The 14,668-nt window shown below is 45.1% G+C and overlaps 1 protein-coding gene across 7 annotated transcripts in view; it reads right to left on the reverse strand.

Moving 5' to 3' along the window:
- The window catches only part of RSPO3 (R-spondin 3), an 86,496-nt gene extending 81,543 nt beyond the window's left edge, over nt 1–4,953 (reverse strand). For 2 of the 7 annotated variants that reach the window (XM_053222276.1, XM_015074251.3), the window contains exon 1: nt 4,326–4,952. Coding sequence is in view for 2 of the 7 variants with exons in the window: in XM_015074251.3 (XP_014929737.1) it covers nt 4,326–4,422 (97 nt within the window). In the remaining 5 variants the exon portion in view is untranslated. Of the gene's footprint in view, nt 1–254; nt 1,864–1,903; nt 3,659–4,325 lie in introns of those variants that run through there. The other 5 variants (XM_053222273.1, XM_015074250.3, XM_053222274.1 and 2 more) reach the window with 5 other exon arrangements.
- Nucleotides 4,954–14,668: the final 9,715 nt, after the last annotated feature.

Here is a 14,668-nt window from a genome sequence, read left to right on the forward strand (position 1 = left end):
TGATTCATAGATATCACATGATAGGTTGCAGAATATATTTTCTCCAGCAAATTTTACTCATGTCTCCCATCTATTAAACAATGTTTCTCTCAAAAACAAAGTAGACTGGTAACAAAGGGTAGACAGATAGGAAAACGCATCGTAGCCAATATCCAAAACATGTTTCCATTCAAAACTAATACTACAAATGCAAAGTAGAATGAAATATTTTTTCTATCCTATAAGTTATTTACTAGAATTAGCAGTGTAATTACCAAGAGTGTATCAGAATCCCAAAGAATGGCTCCACATCCAAAACAATGTCATGAGCAATGGCCAGAGTATTCTAATAAGATGGCTTTTATTTTTTTACCATTAAAAGTATTTGTCCTGTATTCTTACTCCTTTATTTCAGATATATTTATGAAATATTTTTAGAAGTTTCGCAGATTGTGCAATGGAAGCTTTGTAATTATTATGCACGCAATGGCTTTTCACAACTTGTGTGTACCTAGAATCCAGACAATTAAAATCCAATTAATAGATGTATACTACAAAGGCATATGATGTTTCTAACAATAATCTTCTGGAATAATATGATCCTACAATGTCTTCTAAATAACCAAATAATGTTATTATATTTAGCAAGCTTCACTATTAGTATACGTTATTACTGTTATTACTAAATAATTAATTTTTTGACGTTGGTTGCTAATGTAAGTATCAGTCCAAAAATCTCCAGTCAACCAGAACAGCTTATTCCTCAGACAAAGTGGATAAATGATGGTCTGGAGACCATCAGATTTATTACTTGAAATAACTGACATTTTCTCTCTGACATGGATCAGCAGGTAGTGTAACTAGCAGGAGACAAATTCTACCTACTAGTTGTATGGCTTTGTATAAATTACTTAGTCTGTTTTTCAGATTCTTTCTCTGTAAAATGGGAATATTAATGCCCGCACTTCACATTACTACTTAGGGGTCTGAATTAATAATTCAAGTGAAAGTTTAATGTGCCAGTAAGGTATTGTGGTTATTACCATTATGGTAGATATGACCTTTAATTTTATTAGCATATAATCTGAAACTCAGAAGCTGACTGTACTAAGTTGCAAAGGCTGAGCTGGAAATGAGTTAAGAACTGGATTTGGGTTCTTGATTTAGCACTGTACTTAAAGCCAAGCCTTGCCTCTGAAAACATTGCTGGTTGGGAGTTTTAAGTAAGAGTTGCATTTCATTCTTGTCTTAAATAAATTAAAGTTAGTCATCTCTAGAAGCTGTATATGAATCCAAATAGATAAAAAAAGGTTATTGTGTATCTGTTGCACTCATAACTCCACATATATTTTTAAAGTACACAATTCATGTTTAAAGATCACTAGTTTTCACAAAGTACAGACAAATGGTACAGCAGTTGTGTCAGGAAAACAGGAGAATACTAATGTGACTTCATCTGCTACATCTGAGGATTCACCATGGTCCCTTACACTTCACAATACTTAACACTGCAAACAAATGTCATGTTTTTTTTGGCAAGAAACTTTTCTACTAAAACATTCAAGAGATCACTTAAAAAACTTTGAAAAAAACAGCCCTTACACCTTAATTTTCTATCTCTTGTATCCTTAGTTAAGATTTTAAAAGTGTAGAAAAGTGAAGCTATTTAACTACAGGCCAAAAAGGATACTCTTAAATGTTCACATTAGCTGTCTCTTAGGAAAAATAGTAAGGACCGCTTTTTTATTTTTTTCCTAAAATACCTTTGACTACTACCTTATCTTTCATAAAAGTTTTTCCCCTAGACCGTAATTGAAGAAAAAAGTTTTACACATTTCCTTCCCAAATTTCCAAAGAAACGAGTATATGTACACGCAATTTGGCCTTGAGTTTCAATGGACATTTAACAAAGATCTCTCCTTACCCTCCACTCCTTCCAGATTCTCCAAAAAATCATACTGCACCTGCCAGGAGCCTCGTCTGTCTCCTCAGAGGACGCAAGGGGTCGCCCCTCTCCCAGCGTTGCACCAGCAAACCCAGCCGCCAAGGCCGACTCCAGGGCTAAGAAGCAAGGAGCGTCCCTTGTTATGGGAGCTCTCTCCCAGCACCACTCCCACAGAATAATTGGAATTTCAACCCAATGCCACCCACTCCTTCTCTCATCCCCGCTACACAACCAGAGGGCGCCTCTGACTTGGCCTTGAGATGGTTAAGGCAAGTCGGAAAGCAGTTCCCCCTTTGACTCTGTGATTTCTTCCTAGTATGAGCCTAGAGGTGCGTCATCCCTTGCTCTCCGCAGCTTTGGGGCTGCATCACAGGGCAGCTTCCCGCACACTTGTCCTCGGGGGGCAGGCGGGAGGGTCAGCTGGGAGAGGTAGGAACGAATGGATGGCCAGTTTTTTCCTCCTGTGTCTTCCTTCATTAACAGGGGTCCTTAAACAGCAATCAGAGGCACCTCTGCACTGAGGCTCGGGACGCTGTCCCGCCCCAGAATTTGTGCAGCTCCTGCCCCTGGGGTCCTTGGTGGGGTGATGGAAGTAGTGGGTAAGAGCAGTGTAAAGCAAGAGGCTGCCTTTAGGCCCGGTATCCGTCTCCCAACCGACCAGAGACGAGATTGCCCCATCCCGAGGAGGAAAGGAGGCAGGGACCACCAGGGCGCAAGGGCAAGGCTCGAGCCCCAAGCTGTTCCTTCTGTGAGGCGGCCGCACGTCTTGACTGAAAGGGTGGATGGAGGAGTTACGAAGAACACAAACCATTCAGAGGCCAAGAATAATAAATCGGGTGCCCTGACATGTTTAGCTTGGGCCCTCCTGCCCCTTGCTACACGATCTCAGAGGCGGGTGAGACCGAGCCGGATCCCCTGGCGCTTGGGCCCAGCTACGTTTTTTAAAGGCAATTTTCAGGTGAATCAGACCTTGTCTGCCCGAGGCGAGTGGCACAAAGGGAGCTTTCAGGGGACCCTCACGTCCAGGGGCAGGGCAGAGACAGCGCAGAGAAGCGATTACTGAATCTCCACCTCACACAAGCCTGTGCTGTGTCCTCTGCGCTGCGCCCGTGCCCGCCGCGAGAGGCTTCGCGGGTCGGCGCTCCGAGAAGGGTCCGCGCGCCTGACGCGTCGCTGCCAAGCGTCACTGGCTCCCCCGCGGCGGAGGTCCGAGGGGCCACCGCAGCGCCGCTCTCTGCCCCCGGCGAGCTCCGGGAAGGTTTCTCCCTCCCTGACCCTACCAGCGTCCCCCACGCTGGAGCCAGGGTCGCCCCCGGCCCTGCTATTTGCGAACAGACTCCCCATGGGGGCACAGACGCCAGCGCACCGGGCTACCCGGGCGCAGGGAGACGTGCCATTCTCGCGCCTGTCTCCTAGTTTCTGGAAGACGCCACCTTTCAGACAGACCAGCCCGTGTTGAGGGTGCCCTGGGGGTACCTGTTTAATTCAAGCCAGGGCACTGTTTTAAGACGCCTTCACAAGCTAAGCGTCCAAGGAACAGGAGTCAGGATAAGGGGCAGCTAGGAGGCGAGCCTAAGTCTTTGGCGGGAACCCCACCCTCACTGGCCCCGTCTGCCCCAGGGGACCCTTGAAAGAGCCTGAGACGGTAAAAGCGCTCACGCGTGACGGGCAAGATCGTAACTGGAAACGCTGCACCTCTGGCTCCCAGCGGCGTGTTCCGCAGTGCCTACTCACCCCCCCGACCCCCCACCCCGCCGGCGGAGTGGAATCGCGAATGGCTCAGCAAGCGCGCAGACACGCGAACCCCGAGCGTCCCGCGTGCCTTTCTGGTCTCTCCGTGCGCGGTTGCGCGTAGCGGCCGCGCAGGCGCTTGCTCGCTGGCTCCCAGGCCGGCCCCGCGAGCTCTTCGCAACCCGAGCTAGTTCTCCCTGTCCGAGGCGGCGGCGTGAGGTGAGCGAGCGCCGCGGCCGCGCCTCCCCCGGCGCTTATTCAGTGGCCAGGGGCAACTCGCGGGTCGGGCGTCTGGGATGCTTGGGGCTTCGGGCCCCCGCCCGAGTCACGGAAGGAAAGCCCGAATACCTAGAGCTAGTCTAACGAAAGACAGAACTTTTCCGCGAACTTGAAGTCACGAGGGGGCGGGAGCCACGTTAGCGCCCGGTCCGCCCGCTTTGGCACCCGCGAGGATGCGGAGGAAGACAGGGGCGCGTAGCGAGAAAGCGTGAGAGACGCCGTCAATACCGGAGCCTGGACTACCGCCTTCTCCCGGAGGCGTGGGGTGCTGGGCGGGAGGACCGCTGCAGCTGGGAGCTGACTCTGGACAGGCTAGGAGACCCGACAGGTGAAAGCAGCGGGAGGGAGCAAACGCGTAAAAAACAACAAAAACAAAAAACACTGCACTTACTTCTTCGCTGCCGCCTTCCCCGGGAGGCGTTCTGGCTGCCGATGTATTCCATAAAGTTCAAAATGATAAAAAACCAAGAAATCAGTCGCAAGTGCATAGTAACCCAGTAATGTTTCCCTTCCTTTTCTCCTTTTTCTTCCGTTAATTAAATGTTTTAGAAATATAGGTAGGTGTTGGGCGTACAGAGAGGGAGAACGCAAGCAGCGGACAACTTCTCCCCGCAGATCCGATAGGCGTGCTGGGATGGCAAACGAAGCGGGTCGGGTGCAGGGACACCAACTATTGTACTTTCAAATTGTCCGAGCCCTGGACCCCGGCGGCTCCGCAACGGTGGCTGTCAACACCGCGAGCGAAGGTTCCACGAGCAGCGAGCGGCCTCGCCGGGACGGCCGCAGGTAGCATGGTGAGCGGCGGCGGCGGGTGGGATCCGGGCGGGCGGGCGGCGGCGGCGGCCCACTGGGCTCAGAGGTTGCGGTGGCTGCGGCGGCAACGGCGGGGGCCAGGGGATCCTAGGGGAGCGGGCGCCGTCGGCACCGCGGCCATGGCCAAGGGGCGGCGGAGAGACCCCGAGCTGCTTCTGCTGTTCGCGAGTAGGAGCCGCTCCAGTGGTGGAGGGAGGGAGGGAGGGAAGGACGGGACGAGGGAGGGGGAAGAGGGGGATGGCTGCGGGGGGCGGGGGGAGCTCGGGGGCGGGGAAGGAAACTGCTGGAGCAACAACCCTGAGCGACCTCAATAACTTTCAATTTCAAGAGGGAAAGAGGGAGCTGGAAAAGTACAGGCGTTGCGATTTGGCAGAGGGACGGGAAGAGGCGCCTAAGGGGTCCCGGGTCTGCGACGGAGCATCTCTGGACACTGCAAAGAAGGCGGAGAACGCGAGCCGGGGGGGAGTGGGGGAGGCACAGCGTGGTGAGGAGAGCCCCCTCAGAAGGCAGCTCTCGCGGGGAGAGGTGTGCGCGTTCGCGCTGGGAGTGTGGGTGCCGAAGGTCCGGCGGGCGCCAGACCCCCGCCCCCAGCTTCTGAGCCCGCTACTCTCCGCGGCCCCAGGCTGGGCGCACCCCGCTCTCCCGGGCAGAGCTCCCCAGCTCCCTGGCGCCTCCGCCCCCAGCGCTGGCGCTCAACGACTGGCTCCAAGGCAGCTCTAACCTCGCCACCTAGGCAGATCGCCGGAGGGTTTCTATCTGCGGACTCCTTTCCAGTTTTCTTGAAGACCCTCTCTGTAGCTTTGCTCCCTTTCTTTCTTCCTTTCAATAAAGGCAGCTGCACTTGGGTGCCAGGAGGCTGGTCCGGAGGAGCTCACTGGGCGCTGGCGGTCACTTCGCCCTCGCGTTACCTGCCCGGAGTGGGTAGGAACCAGCGGTGTGTGCGTTCAGGACCGTCCCTTTGGACATTCAATTGTGTTGAGGCTTTCTTCCAAACTGAGCCTTTGCTGCCGCTTTGGAAGATTCCTCCACCCCTTAGGCAGTTCTCTCCTCAGGCTGATTGCCCTCGCTTGGCGCGTGCTCTCTGCCTCACCCTCCGTCTCTCAATCTTGAGAGGATCTGTTGTGCAGTGTGGTTTCTCATCTAGAGGGCAGGGAATGATATTTGGAAAGACTTTTTCCAGTCTTGGGGGAGGGTCCACTACTTCCTTCTGTTCCCAGCGCAGGTAAGGGCCGCATGGCATCTGGAAAATAAGGTTCGCTGGTCCACCCAGGGATGGGAGAACCGAGGGCCGGCGTTTCTGAGCCATATACACTCTGGCTGTTATTAGTCAGTGGTAAGCTTCCCACCTCTTTTCTCCACTAGCACAAGTCGATGAGCTTCCAGAAGTTACTGAGGAAGGATTTAGTTAAAGTCACAAGCCCCCAAAGTGATTTTAATATAAACTAGTAGGTAGTTGTATTTAATAGTATCCTAAAGACAATACTTTAGAACCTTACAGTTTACACAGCCCCTGAGAGGTCACTTTGAAAAAGTCCCCGACTCATATACACCTTGCTAACTGTTATGCTCAGATAATTTAGGTTTGGAATATAGCCAAAGCCTTTCTGGGAAGCAAGTAAGATTTGTATTTCTCTTTTTCCTCCATTTATAATCCCTAGACTGGATTGTCTTCTATTTATGTGTTTATAAATGAGAGGGATAAAAAGGTCATTGCTCCTACCCATCCCATTTTGCAAGCTTGCAGTGCTTCAAATTGTATGTCTCTGATGTCGTCAATGGTGTAGTTGTTATACATCCCAGAGGAGAGGACTGAGGAGATGAAGTGGCCCAGAAGCGAAAGGAAAGGAACATAAAATACATTCTTGTTAAAAAGCCAAAAAGTAGAAACTGAGAGGCTGGCTTTTACTGGCTAATTCCTTAATTAAATATTAATTACTTTTATACCTGTAGTGGAATTTTGAAGTTAGATGTAGTTTTCTTTAGATTTCATATTATGGGGAAGACAACAACTGCCTCAAGATTATTTTTGACTTATTTTTAAGAATTGCCATTTGCCACATTTCTTTCTCTGGTGGAACTGTATTTTCTGTACGTTGCATACATGCATGCGTGTGCGTGTGTGCATGCGCACACACACACACACACATACATATACACACATATACTACCCTTTTTTATCTGTTGCATGATGTCCAGTTGCAAATGACTGAGTTTATCACTTTGAACCAGAAAGGTTACAGATAATAGGACACTTCCAATAATGATTATCCAAACAAGAAGCTACTCTATTTTTCTGTGACCGTCCCAGTCAGCTTTGCTTTCCTTCTTACTTAATACCTCAGATCCTGAATATCTGCACCATAAAATGTGGGGGATTTAAAGGCTGTGGGAGGCTCCCTTTGAAAAGGACTCCAGAGACGGCCTTTCTAATCCGGGATACTTGAGCCGGATGGGATGAGATTGCAAAAGGGATGTAAAAAAAAGCAATTTGGTGAACAACTTCAGGGAAATAAACATGAAGAAAGACATGTACTTTTCACTCTGTATTGTGCAGACATATGTTAGTTTGGATGAGAATATAAATGGCAGTGTAAATAAATAAACAAGCACAGAGACAGGCTGCAGTTCTTGGGCTATCCCAGGAAAGAAGTACTAGATGCTGTGTGCAGGGAAAGCTTGTCAAGGAATAAGCACTGTTCTGAGGAAACATAAGGAAAACATTAAATAAATGGAGAGTGTATTCTTTCTCTTTTGACGCTATGCTTTAGAATAACTTTTTATTGATCCATGTTACCGTACTATTAAACGTGTGTTTACTTGCCTGGCTGAGTCGTCCGTTCCCTCAACTGTCCTAGCAACTTATGGAAAGCATGCCATGGCCTATTTTGTGCAACATAGTACCCCCCACCCTTTTTTATCAATCAATAAAATGACACTCATAGAAGTCTGTGGCTGCCAATGTATTCCAGGGCCCAAGCCTAAAGCGAGTTACAAGCCATAGGCTCAGCATAGAAGTCAACGTTTGCTTGTTATTTTTCTCCAGAAAACATTCAAGTCCCAAGGAGTTTGGATAACCAGGAGTTTAAGGGAGGCAGCCAGGAGAATAGAATAGTTTTGGATAAAGATGGGGGACTAAACACATCCAGACTAGTTACTACAACTTCTCATCTCCCCTTTACCACCTCCCCTAGCAGGCAGTGACAACAGTAACAAGTTATTTTTGTCCATGGCAGGAGTGGCATTTTAGGAAAGAAAATGATTGTCATATTGTTGAATCCATACTCAAATATGTGAAAGGGGGTGTGCTCCAGAAAGAGAGCAAGCCCAATCATTTGGAATGGGATATAGCTAGTAGTGATGAGAGATGTTTGGCAAAGTTCAGGCTGACATCAGTCATTATACCACAGAGCTAACATGCAGATCCTGAAAATGCTCAGCTCTCCAGTTACTCAGATCTGGAGGCATCTGAATAAGTGAAAACAGGGTATTGCTGGTGGGGTAACTGACACAGCTAGAGGTCATCCCTGAAATGTAGAGCAGACGGCAGCATTTAAAAGCCATTGAAATTAGCAGATGAAGGACAGCTACTATTCTTAGAGCAAGAAATAAAGAAGACAGAATTATTATAGCAATTTAAAAAAATGATTAAATGGTTATATAGCATTAAGAAAATGAGAAAGTCAAGACCCATGATGGATTACTTTCTGTCAACAAGAAGGAATGTTCTTCCTCCCAGATGAAGTTATAGGACACTTACAAAACTGGTGAGCACTGCCTAGTGTCCTTATTTTTAAAAACTTCTTTCTTTCACAAATAAGCTAATTGCTGGGCTCATTTAAAAGCGAATATCCAGTAGTATTTAATATAAAGAATTTAATACCTCAGAAATTTTTGATTGTAGAGCTTTAATATAAAAAGGCTGTGTGTGTTGCAGTAAGAAGGGCACTAGACTAGCAATCTAGGGACCAAGGTGAAGTTCTTGTTCTGCATTTATCATTAGGTTTCAGGTTTCTTCATCTGAAAAATGAGAGAATTCAGTTAAATGATCTCCAAAGTGCCTTTTAGCTCTGAAAATAATGACAATATATCCAAAAAAGAAAGGCAGTCTTGTAATTGCAAATGTCAGTGCTATTTCTAGTTATGTGACATCACAGCTTTCACTTACAGAATTGTGTTTAATTCAATAGGCCCAGATTTAGAAACCTGCTTGTAAACTTGTTGATTTTCTGGAAATGCTTAACCCATTACAAGAATCCTAGATGACTCTGGCCTAGCAAAATGTGTCCAGAACTAGTTTACTCTTTCTAGATGTCTCTAGACTTTGGGACAAGGTAGAACAAATTTTAAGCCTCAGATTGTGGGCAGATGCTTGGAGTGGTTAAGGAAAAGGACTTTTGAACCTCCTGGAGATAACCACTCAATCTCAGTTCCTGTTTTCAAAAATCTATAGATGAGGAAGGAACAGGGATTTCATTGAATGAGGACTTTCCCTTTTATTTCATGCTATTCCTTTCTTTTTCCTATCTAAATCTTTGGATGAGTATTTATATTCACGTCTCTTTTGCCTCAAGAAACTCTCAGAAAGTCAACAGTGAAGTTTAAGTGGCTGTGGTTGCAGCTTTAGGTTGAGGGCTTACTATCAAAGACATAAAGTACTATGAAATGGAGAGTTCAAGGTTAGGGGAAAGATCATTTTCATGAGCATTTATTTTTAAATTTTTAATGTTTTTATTTAGTTTTGAGAGAGAGAGAGAGAGAGAGAGACAGAGCGTGAGCAGGGTAGGGGAAGAGAGAAAGGGAGACACAGCATCAGAAGCAGGCTTCAGGCTCTGAGCTGTCAGCACAGAGCCTGACATGGGGCTCGAACCCATGAACCATTTGATCATGACCTGAGCCGAAGTCAGACATTTAGCAGACTCATCCACCCAGGCACCCCTAATGAGCATGTTTTTATGCTTGTTTTTGCATGTGTTATCTCAAAACAGCCTCAAAACAGTTGTTTCATAGAGGAGACAACTGAAGTCAGCAAGGTAAAGTCACTTGCCTAAATTTACATGGAACTATTCTGGTTATTTTATATCACCCTGACATCTATTTTCTCTGTCCTCCGTGATCCCAGGATGTTGACTTCTGTGGACCAGTCATCAGAGCTTTCCTCTTCTGCTTTCTGGTTTAGTTCAGTCAATGGGGACACCAGTGGGAGCATGCAAGGAAAGAGTGATTCTGCTCCCTCTCTGCTTTGGCATCATTCTGGAAATCATTGTATCCCTCAGGGTGACTGAAGGCCTTTGTCAAGCAGGCCTTTTCCATGGCTTTATCTCTCCCAGGTTTTAATAACACCCTCTAATCTCCCTGCCTCTTGAGGCCTAGGAGTGGAAATGGCTTCCCATTGTTCCTAGTCCCTGGGCTCCTCAACATCTCCTGTTGTATCCCTTAACTCTGCACTATCATAGTCCTCTTGTAAAAGTATCTTCCAAAATTTCTTGCTGGGTTCTTAAGTGACCATAAGTATCAGATCTGGGACTTGAAACCAGCTTGCCTGGTTTAAAGCCAGTGAGTTTTATTTTTTCTCATGTCATCTGGCCTTTCCAGAGAATGCACCCTGATTAAAACAGAGTTGGATGAAGGGGAGGGGATCAAGGGAGACTGGAGGGTTACAAGCCAGAAAGGCTTATCAAGGAAGGCCATGGGCACCCAACTTCAGAGTAAGGTTGTGGGCTAAGCCAGAGCGAATAACTAGAATCAAAATGTCAAGGAGCAGACCAAAGTTCATGTTCGAAATTGTAGCCCGGCATTAGAAACAACATGATAAAGGAAGAGAAGGAGCAAGGCAGGACACAGCAGCAGCAGCAGATGACATTGATTTTAAGGCTGTTTTGACTAAGTCACTTTTTAAAAATTAATTTCTGCTAGATCTAAAACTCATCTTGAACAATTCATAGGTAAGTAAGGGTGCCTTGTTGGAAAGGGAAGTAAAGTGTGGTAGCTAAGGTAAATCGGTCATCCATTCATGCCACAAATGTTTGTTAAGGCTGCCTGCTATGGGTGATTCCAGGATAGACAAACAGAAGTTTTATTTATGGCCCTTAAGACAAGAATATTGAAGAGATGACTTTATAGTTTGTGTTGATCTTCTGGTTAAAAGCAATGTTATAGTTTATAGCAAATAAAATGGAGTGTAGAGGCACATATGGGTATGCTCAACAGCAGGCTTTAGGAAACATCTCTTTAAAGCTCCTCTGTTAGGGGTGCCTGGGTGGCTCAGTCAGTTAAGTGTACGACTCTTGATTTTGGCTCAGGCCATGATCTCACAGTTTGTGAGATCATGCGTGGGGTTCTGAGCTGACAGTGCAGAGTCCGCTTGGGATTCTCTCTCTCCCTCTCTTCCTGACCCTCCTCCACTCATGCAAGCATGCTCTCTCTCAAATCAATAAATAAACATTAAAAAAAATAAAGCACCTATATTAAAAAATAAAACCTTTTCTCCATCTATGTAATTAGCTATCATTTATGGTTTACATTTGTTACTACTGATGTGTTTGGGTAATAAATTTTGGTCAGCTGGTTACTCTTATTCTACATGTGGTCAACACCATGCTAGTTTCTAAAGATACGAGACTATGAACAGTAGTTCACATAGCCCTGCCCTCAAGTAGAAAACCCTCATTGAGGGAGGCAGGTGTATAAACCATTGAAGCTTTCATGAAATAAATGCTGTGTGATAAAGTCTACGTGGTATGTTGTGGGAAGAGGAAAGAGAAACAATGCGTGGGGATGGGGCGTAGAGATAAACTCTGTGTCTAAAATGTACCAGCATTTAAAGGACTTGATGGTGAGTCTTACTGTAGATAAGGAAAGACTTTTTCCTTTGCTTTAGACTGGTGCTGATTTCAGAGGTGGATGTATAAGGTCTTCTATCTTGTTTTCTGGAGGTCAGTGGTTCCAGTCAGCTGCCTGCTTGCTAGGGAGGCAGCCGTAGTCTGGAGTAGTATCAGGACTCCTCCTCCTTCAGCAATTCAAGGTGGATCAATATTGACCATGTGGGAGAGTTGTTAATGGCTGATACCTGTGTGTGTTGGGGGGGGGGGGTCTTTGTAGGTTAATGATTTGACCAGCTTATTGTAGATACGCTGTGGGTAGATTCCTCTCATGTGAGAAAAAATGACTCTTCATTTCTCCTATTTCCTACAAGTGTTTGAGTGTATTTAGAGTAACCAACAAAGAAATGAGGATCAGCCTTCCTAGGTGTCCAGCTGCTCTCATTCTCTTGCCCCAGCCTCATGTTCCACCATTCCCCATACCTTCTAGAATTCCTTTGCAACTTGTTCTCCCCAAACAATGTTTTATGCCCCCAACCTTACCCAGAATTTCCCTGCTGAACCTTATCCCTTTGGCTGTCTAGACTTCTCCACATTAGCAGATTTCTACTCTGAAACCTAGCCCTAGGTCACGTAGTAGTGATTAAGAGTTAGCTTAGTTCTGCCCTCTCTCTTTCTTCTTTTCTTTCTAGGAACCCATTTTAATTTTATGTTGTCCCGTGGGGTATGCCACAGATGTAGGGAGTTACAAGCCATTATGAGGAATAGAAAAGGTTCTCATTGGCTGGTGCCTCTGACATTTGCATGCTAGCCTATTTACCTTGTTTTCCTATTGCCTCAGTGAGAAGTATTCTGTAAGAAAATGAAGGGAAACAGGATTTTCCTCCCAGGGAGCTTGAATCCTGTTACAAATTGCTGTTACAACCCCTAAGATTTAGTGCCTGAAATTGTTGACTATTCATGGCTTCTCACAGTTTTGTGGGTTGACTGGTTCTCTTGCTGGTGTCTCTGCCTATGCTTATATGCTTCATTCATATGCTATTCAGCTGGTAGGTCATTGAGTGGGCTCATCTGAGACGGCAGAGAAGGCAGGCCTCTCTCCTCAGGTGGTTTTTCACCCTCTGAGCATGGGCTCTTTGGGGAGACTGCAAAGCCCTTTTGAAGCTCTTTAGTGTCATTTCCACTACATTCTGTTGGTCAAAGCAGGTTACAGGGCTGGCCCAGACTCCAAAGTTTACCCAATAGATGCCATCTTTTAATATGAGAATTACTGGCTGTTTTTAACCCATCACAAAGGTAATGAAAAGGTTATTGATCTCTGTATAAAGTCAAGCTTTCAAACCCTTTGGGAGGTCAGAAAACTGATACCAAATTGAAATAAGAAAGCAAAATGAGACTTACCATATACTCTATTTGTAAAGAGTATTCTGGTTCTAGATTAGTTCTTTCTTTGGATTGAGTTTAAATTCCAGTTTTGAGACCTCAGAATATCAAATCAGTACAGACTACTTTTGCAATGATGTTTTGGCATTAAGTCCATTAATAGGTGTTATGGTTTGCAACTCACTGAGAAAAAATTGTTGGAGCATTCTGATTGTGGGAGAAGTCATAAGGACTTTCTTTATATAGAGGTAACTTCAGCCTGTTTTCCTTCCTTTCTTTTTGGTCTCGAGAGCTAAGATAGCATTACTAAAAATTTGTAAATACAATCTACAAGTCTCTTCATTAAAAAGAACCACTGTGTACGTGCCTTCTTGCTGGGAGGCCTTTCTTTTGTTTACTAAAATTGACTGAAAGACTTGTCATTTTAGTGCATAAGAACATGAAACTACTATCTTATTAAATTCCATAATTCTAAGATTTAATGAAATAGATACACTGATTTTGCCCTACAAAATAGATTTACCAGGGTTTAGGAAAGGAGGCAAGTAAACTAATGGATTTATTCCTTGGCTGTTAATTGATTCTCTAACTTAAGAATGATAATTGATGTTGCATAACTTTATGGTGAATTTTCATTATTTGTGGTCATAAGAATCAATATTTTTTTGTAACGTTACAAATTACATAAAATATGGTCATTGATGATTTTGTTAAAGATGCATAGTATAATAGCTAGAAATTCAAGGCCAGACTAACTTCTAATAGATAATAACTTGAGGACGTTTCCCCTAAATAATGATACTGATATGTATAGCTTGCTTTCCTCTGTGTGTGAATGTGTATGCATATTTTCATCTATTCTTATTGATTAAATTATGTATGTTCTGCTTGAAATCATCACAACTAGAAATTTATTTTAAGTACAAATACTCTCAAGAAAGTGAAGAACTGGTGGATTATATTAATTAGATTGTTTTTTTTTGTAACAGATCTCTGACATTTGGCAAAGGGAGAAGGTCCAACCTGTGCAGGGCATTATGGAATGTGAGTATTTAGGAGATTTGCATCTAATAAGGATGGTTAGTGATTATGGGAGGTGAAAAATGAGGGCAGAAACCAAAACTGCAAGAAAAAGCAGCAGCAGAGGGGAGGTGTGTTTTAAGGATGAACCTAGTTTTCTAGGGATCGCCCAATAAAGCATTAATAAAAATTTAATTTAGACACTCTGTTGCAATCTCCTTAGTGTAGGAAGAGATTGCATTAAAGATTATAAAATGGGTTGTTCTAAAAAAAATTAAAATTCCCTGACACGACTCATCTGAGTAGGCATGTTCTATGACACAGGAAAATTATCCAAAACGTGCACTGAAGATTAAAAGTAGAGTACAAATGCAAATCAGAACCATAATGAGTTATCATCTCAAAGCAGTCAGAATGGCTAGTATCAAAAGACAAGCAATAACAAGTGTTTGCAAGGATATGAAGAAAGGGAGCCCTCCTGCACTGTTGGTGGGAATGTAAATTAGTGCAACGACCACTATGAAAAATAGCTTTCTTAAAAAGTTCAAAAAGGGGGTGCCTGGGTGGCTCAGTCGGTTAAGCGGCCAACTTTGGCTCAGGTCATGATCTCGCGGTCCGTGAGTTCGGGCCCCGCGTCGGGCTCTGTGCTGACAGCTCAGAGCCTGGAGCCTGTTTCAGAGTCTGTGTCTCCCTCTGTCTC

This window comes from Acinonyx jubatus, chromosome B2, assembly GCF_027475565.1.
Source record: "Acinonyx jubatus isolate Ajub_Pintada_27869175 chromosome B2, VMU_Ajub_asm_v1.0, whole genome shotgun sequence".
Classification (NCBI taxonomy): Eukaryota; Metazoa; Chordata; class Mammalia; order Carnivora; family Felidae; genus Acinonyx; species Acinonyx jubatus.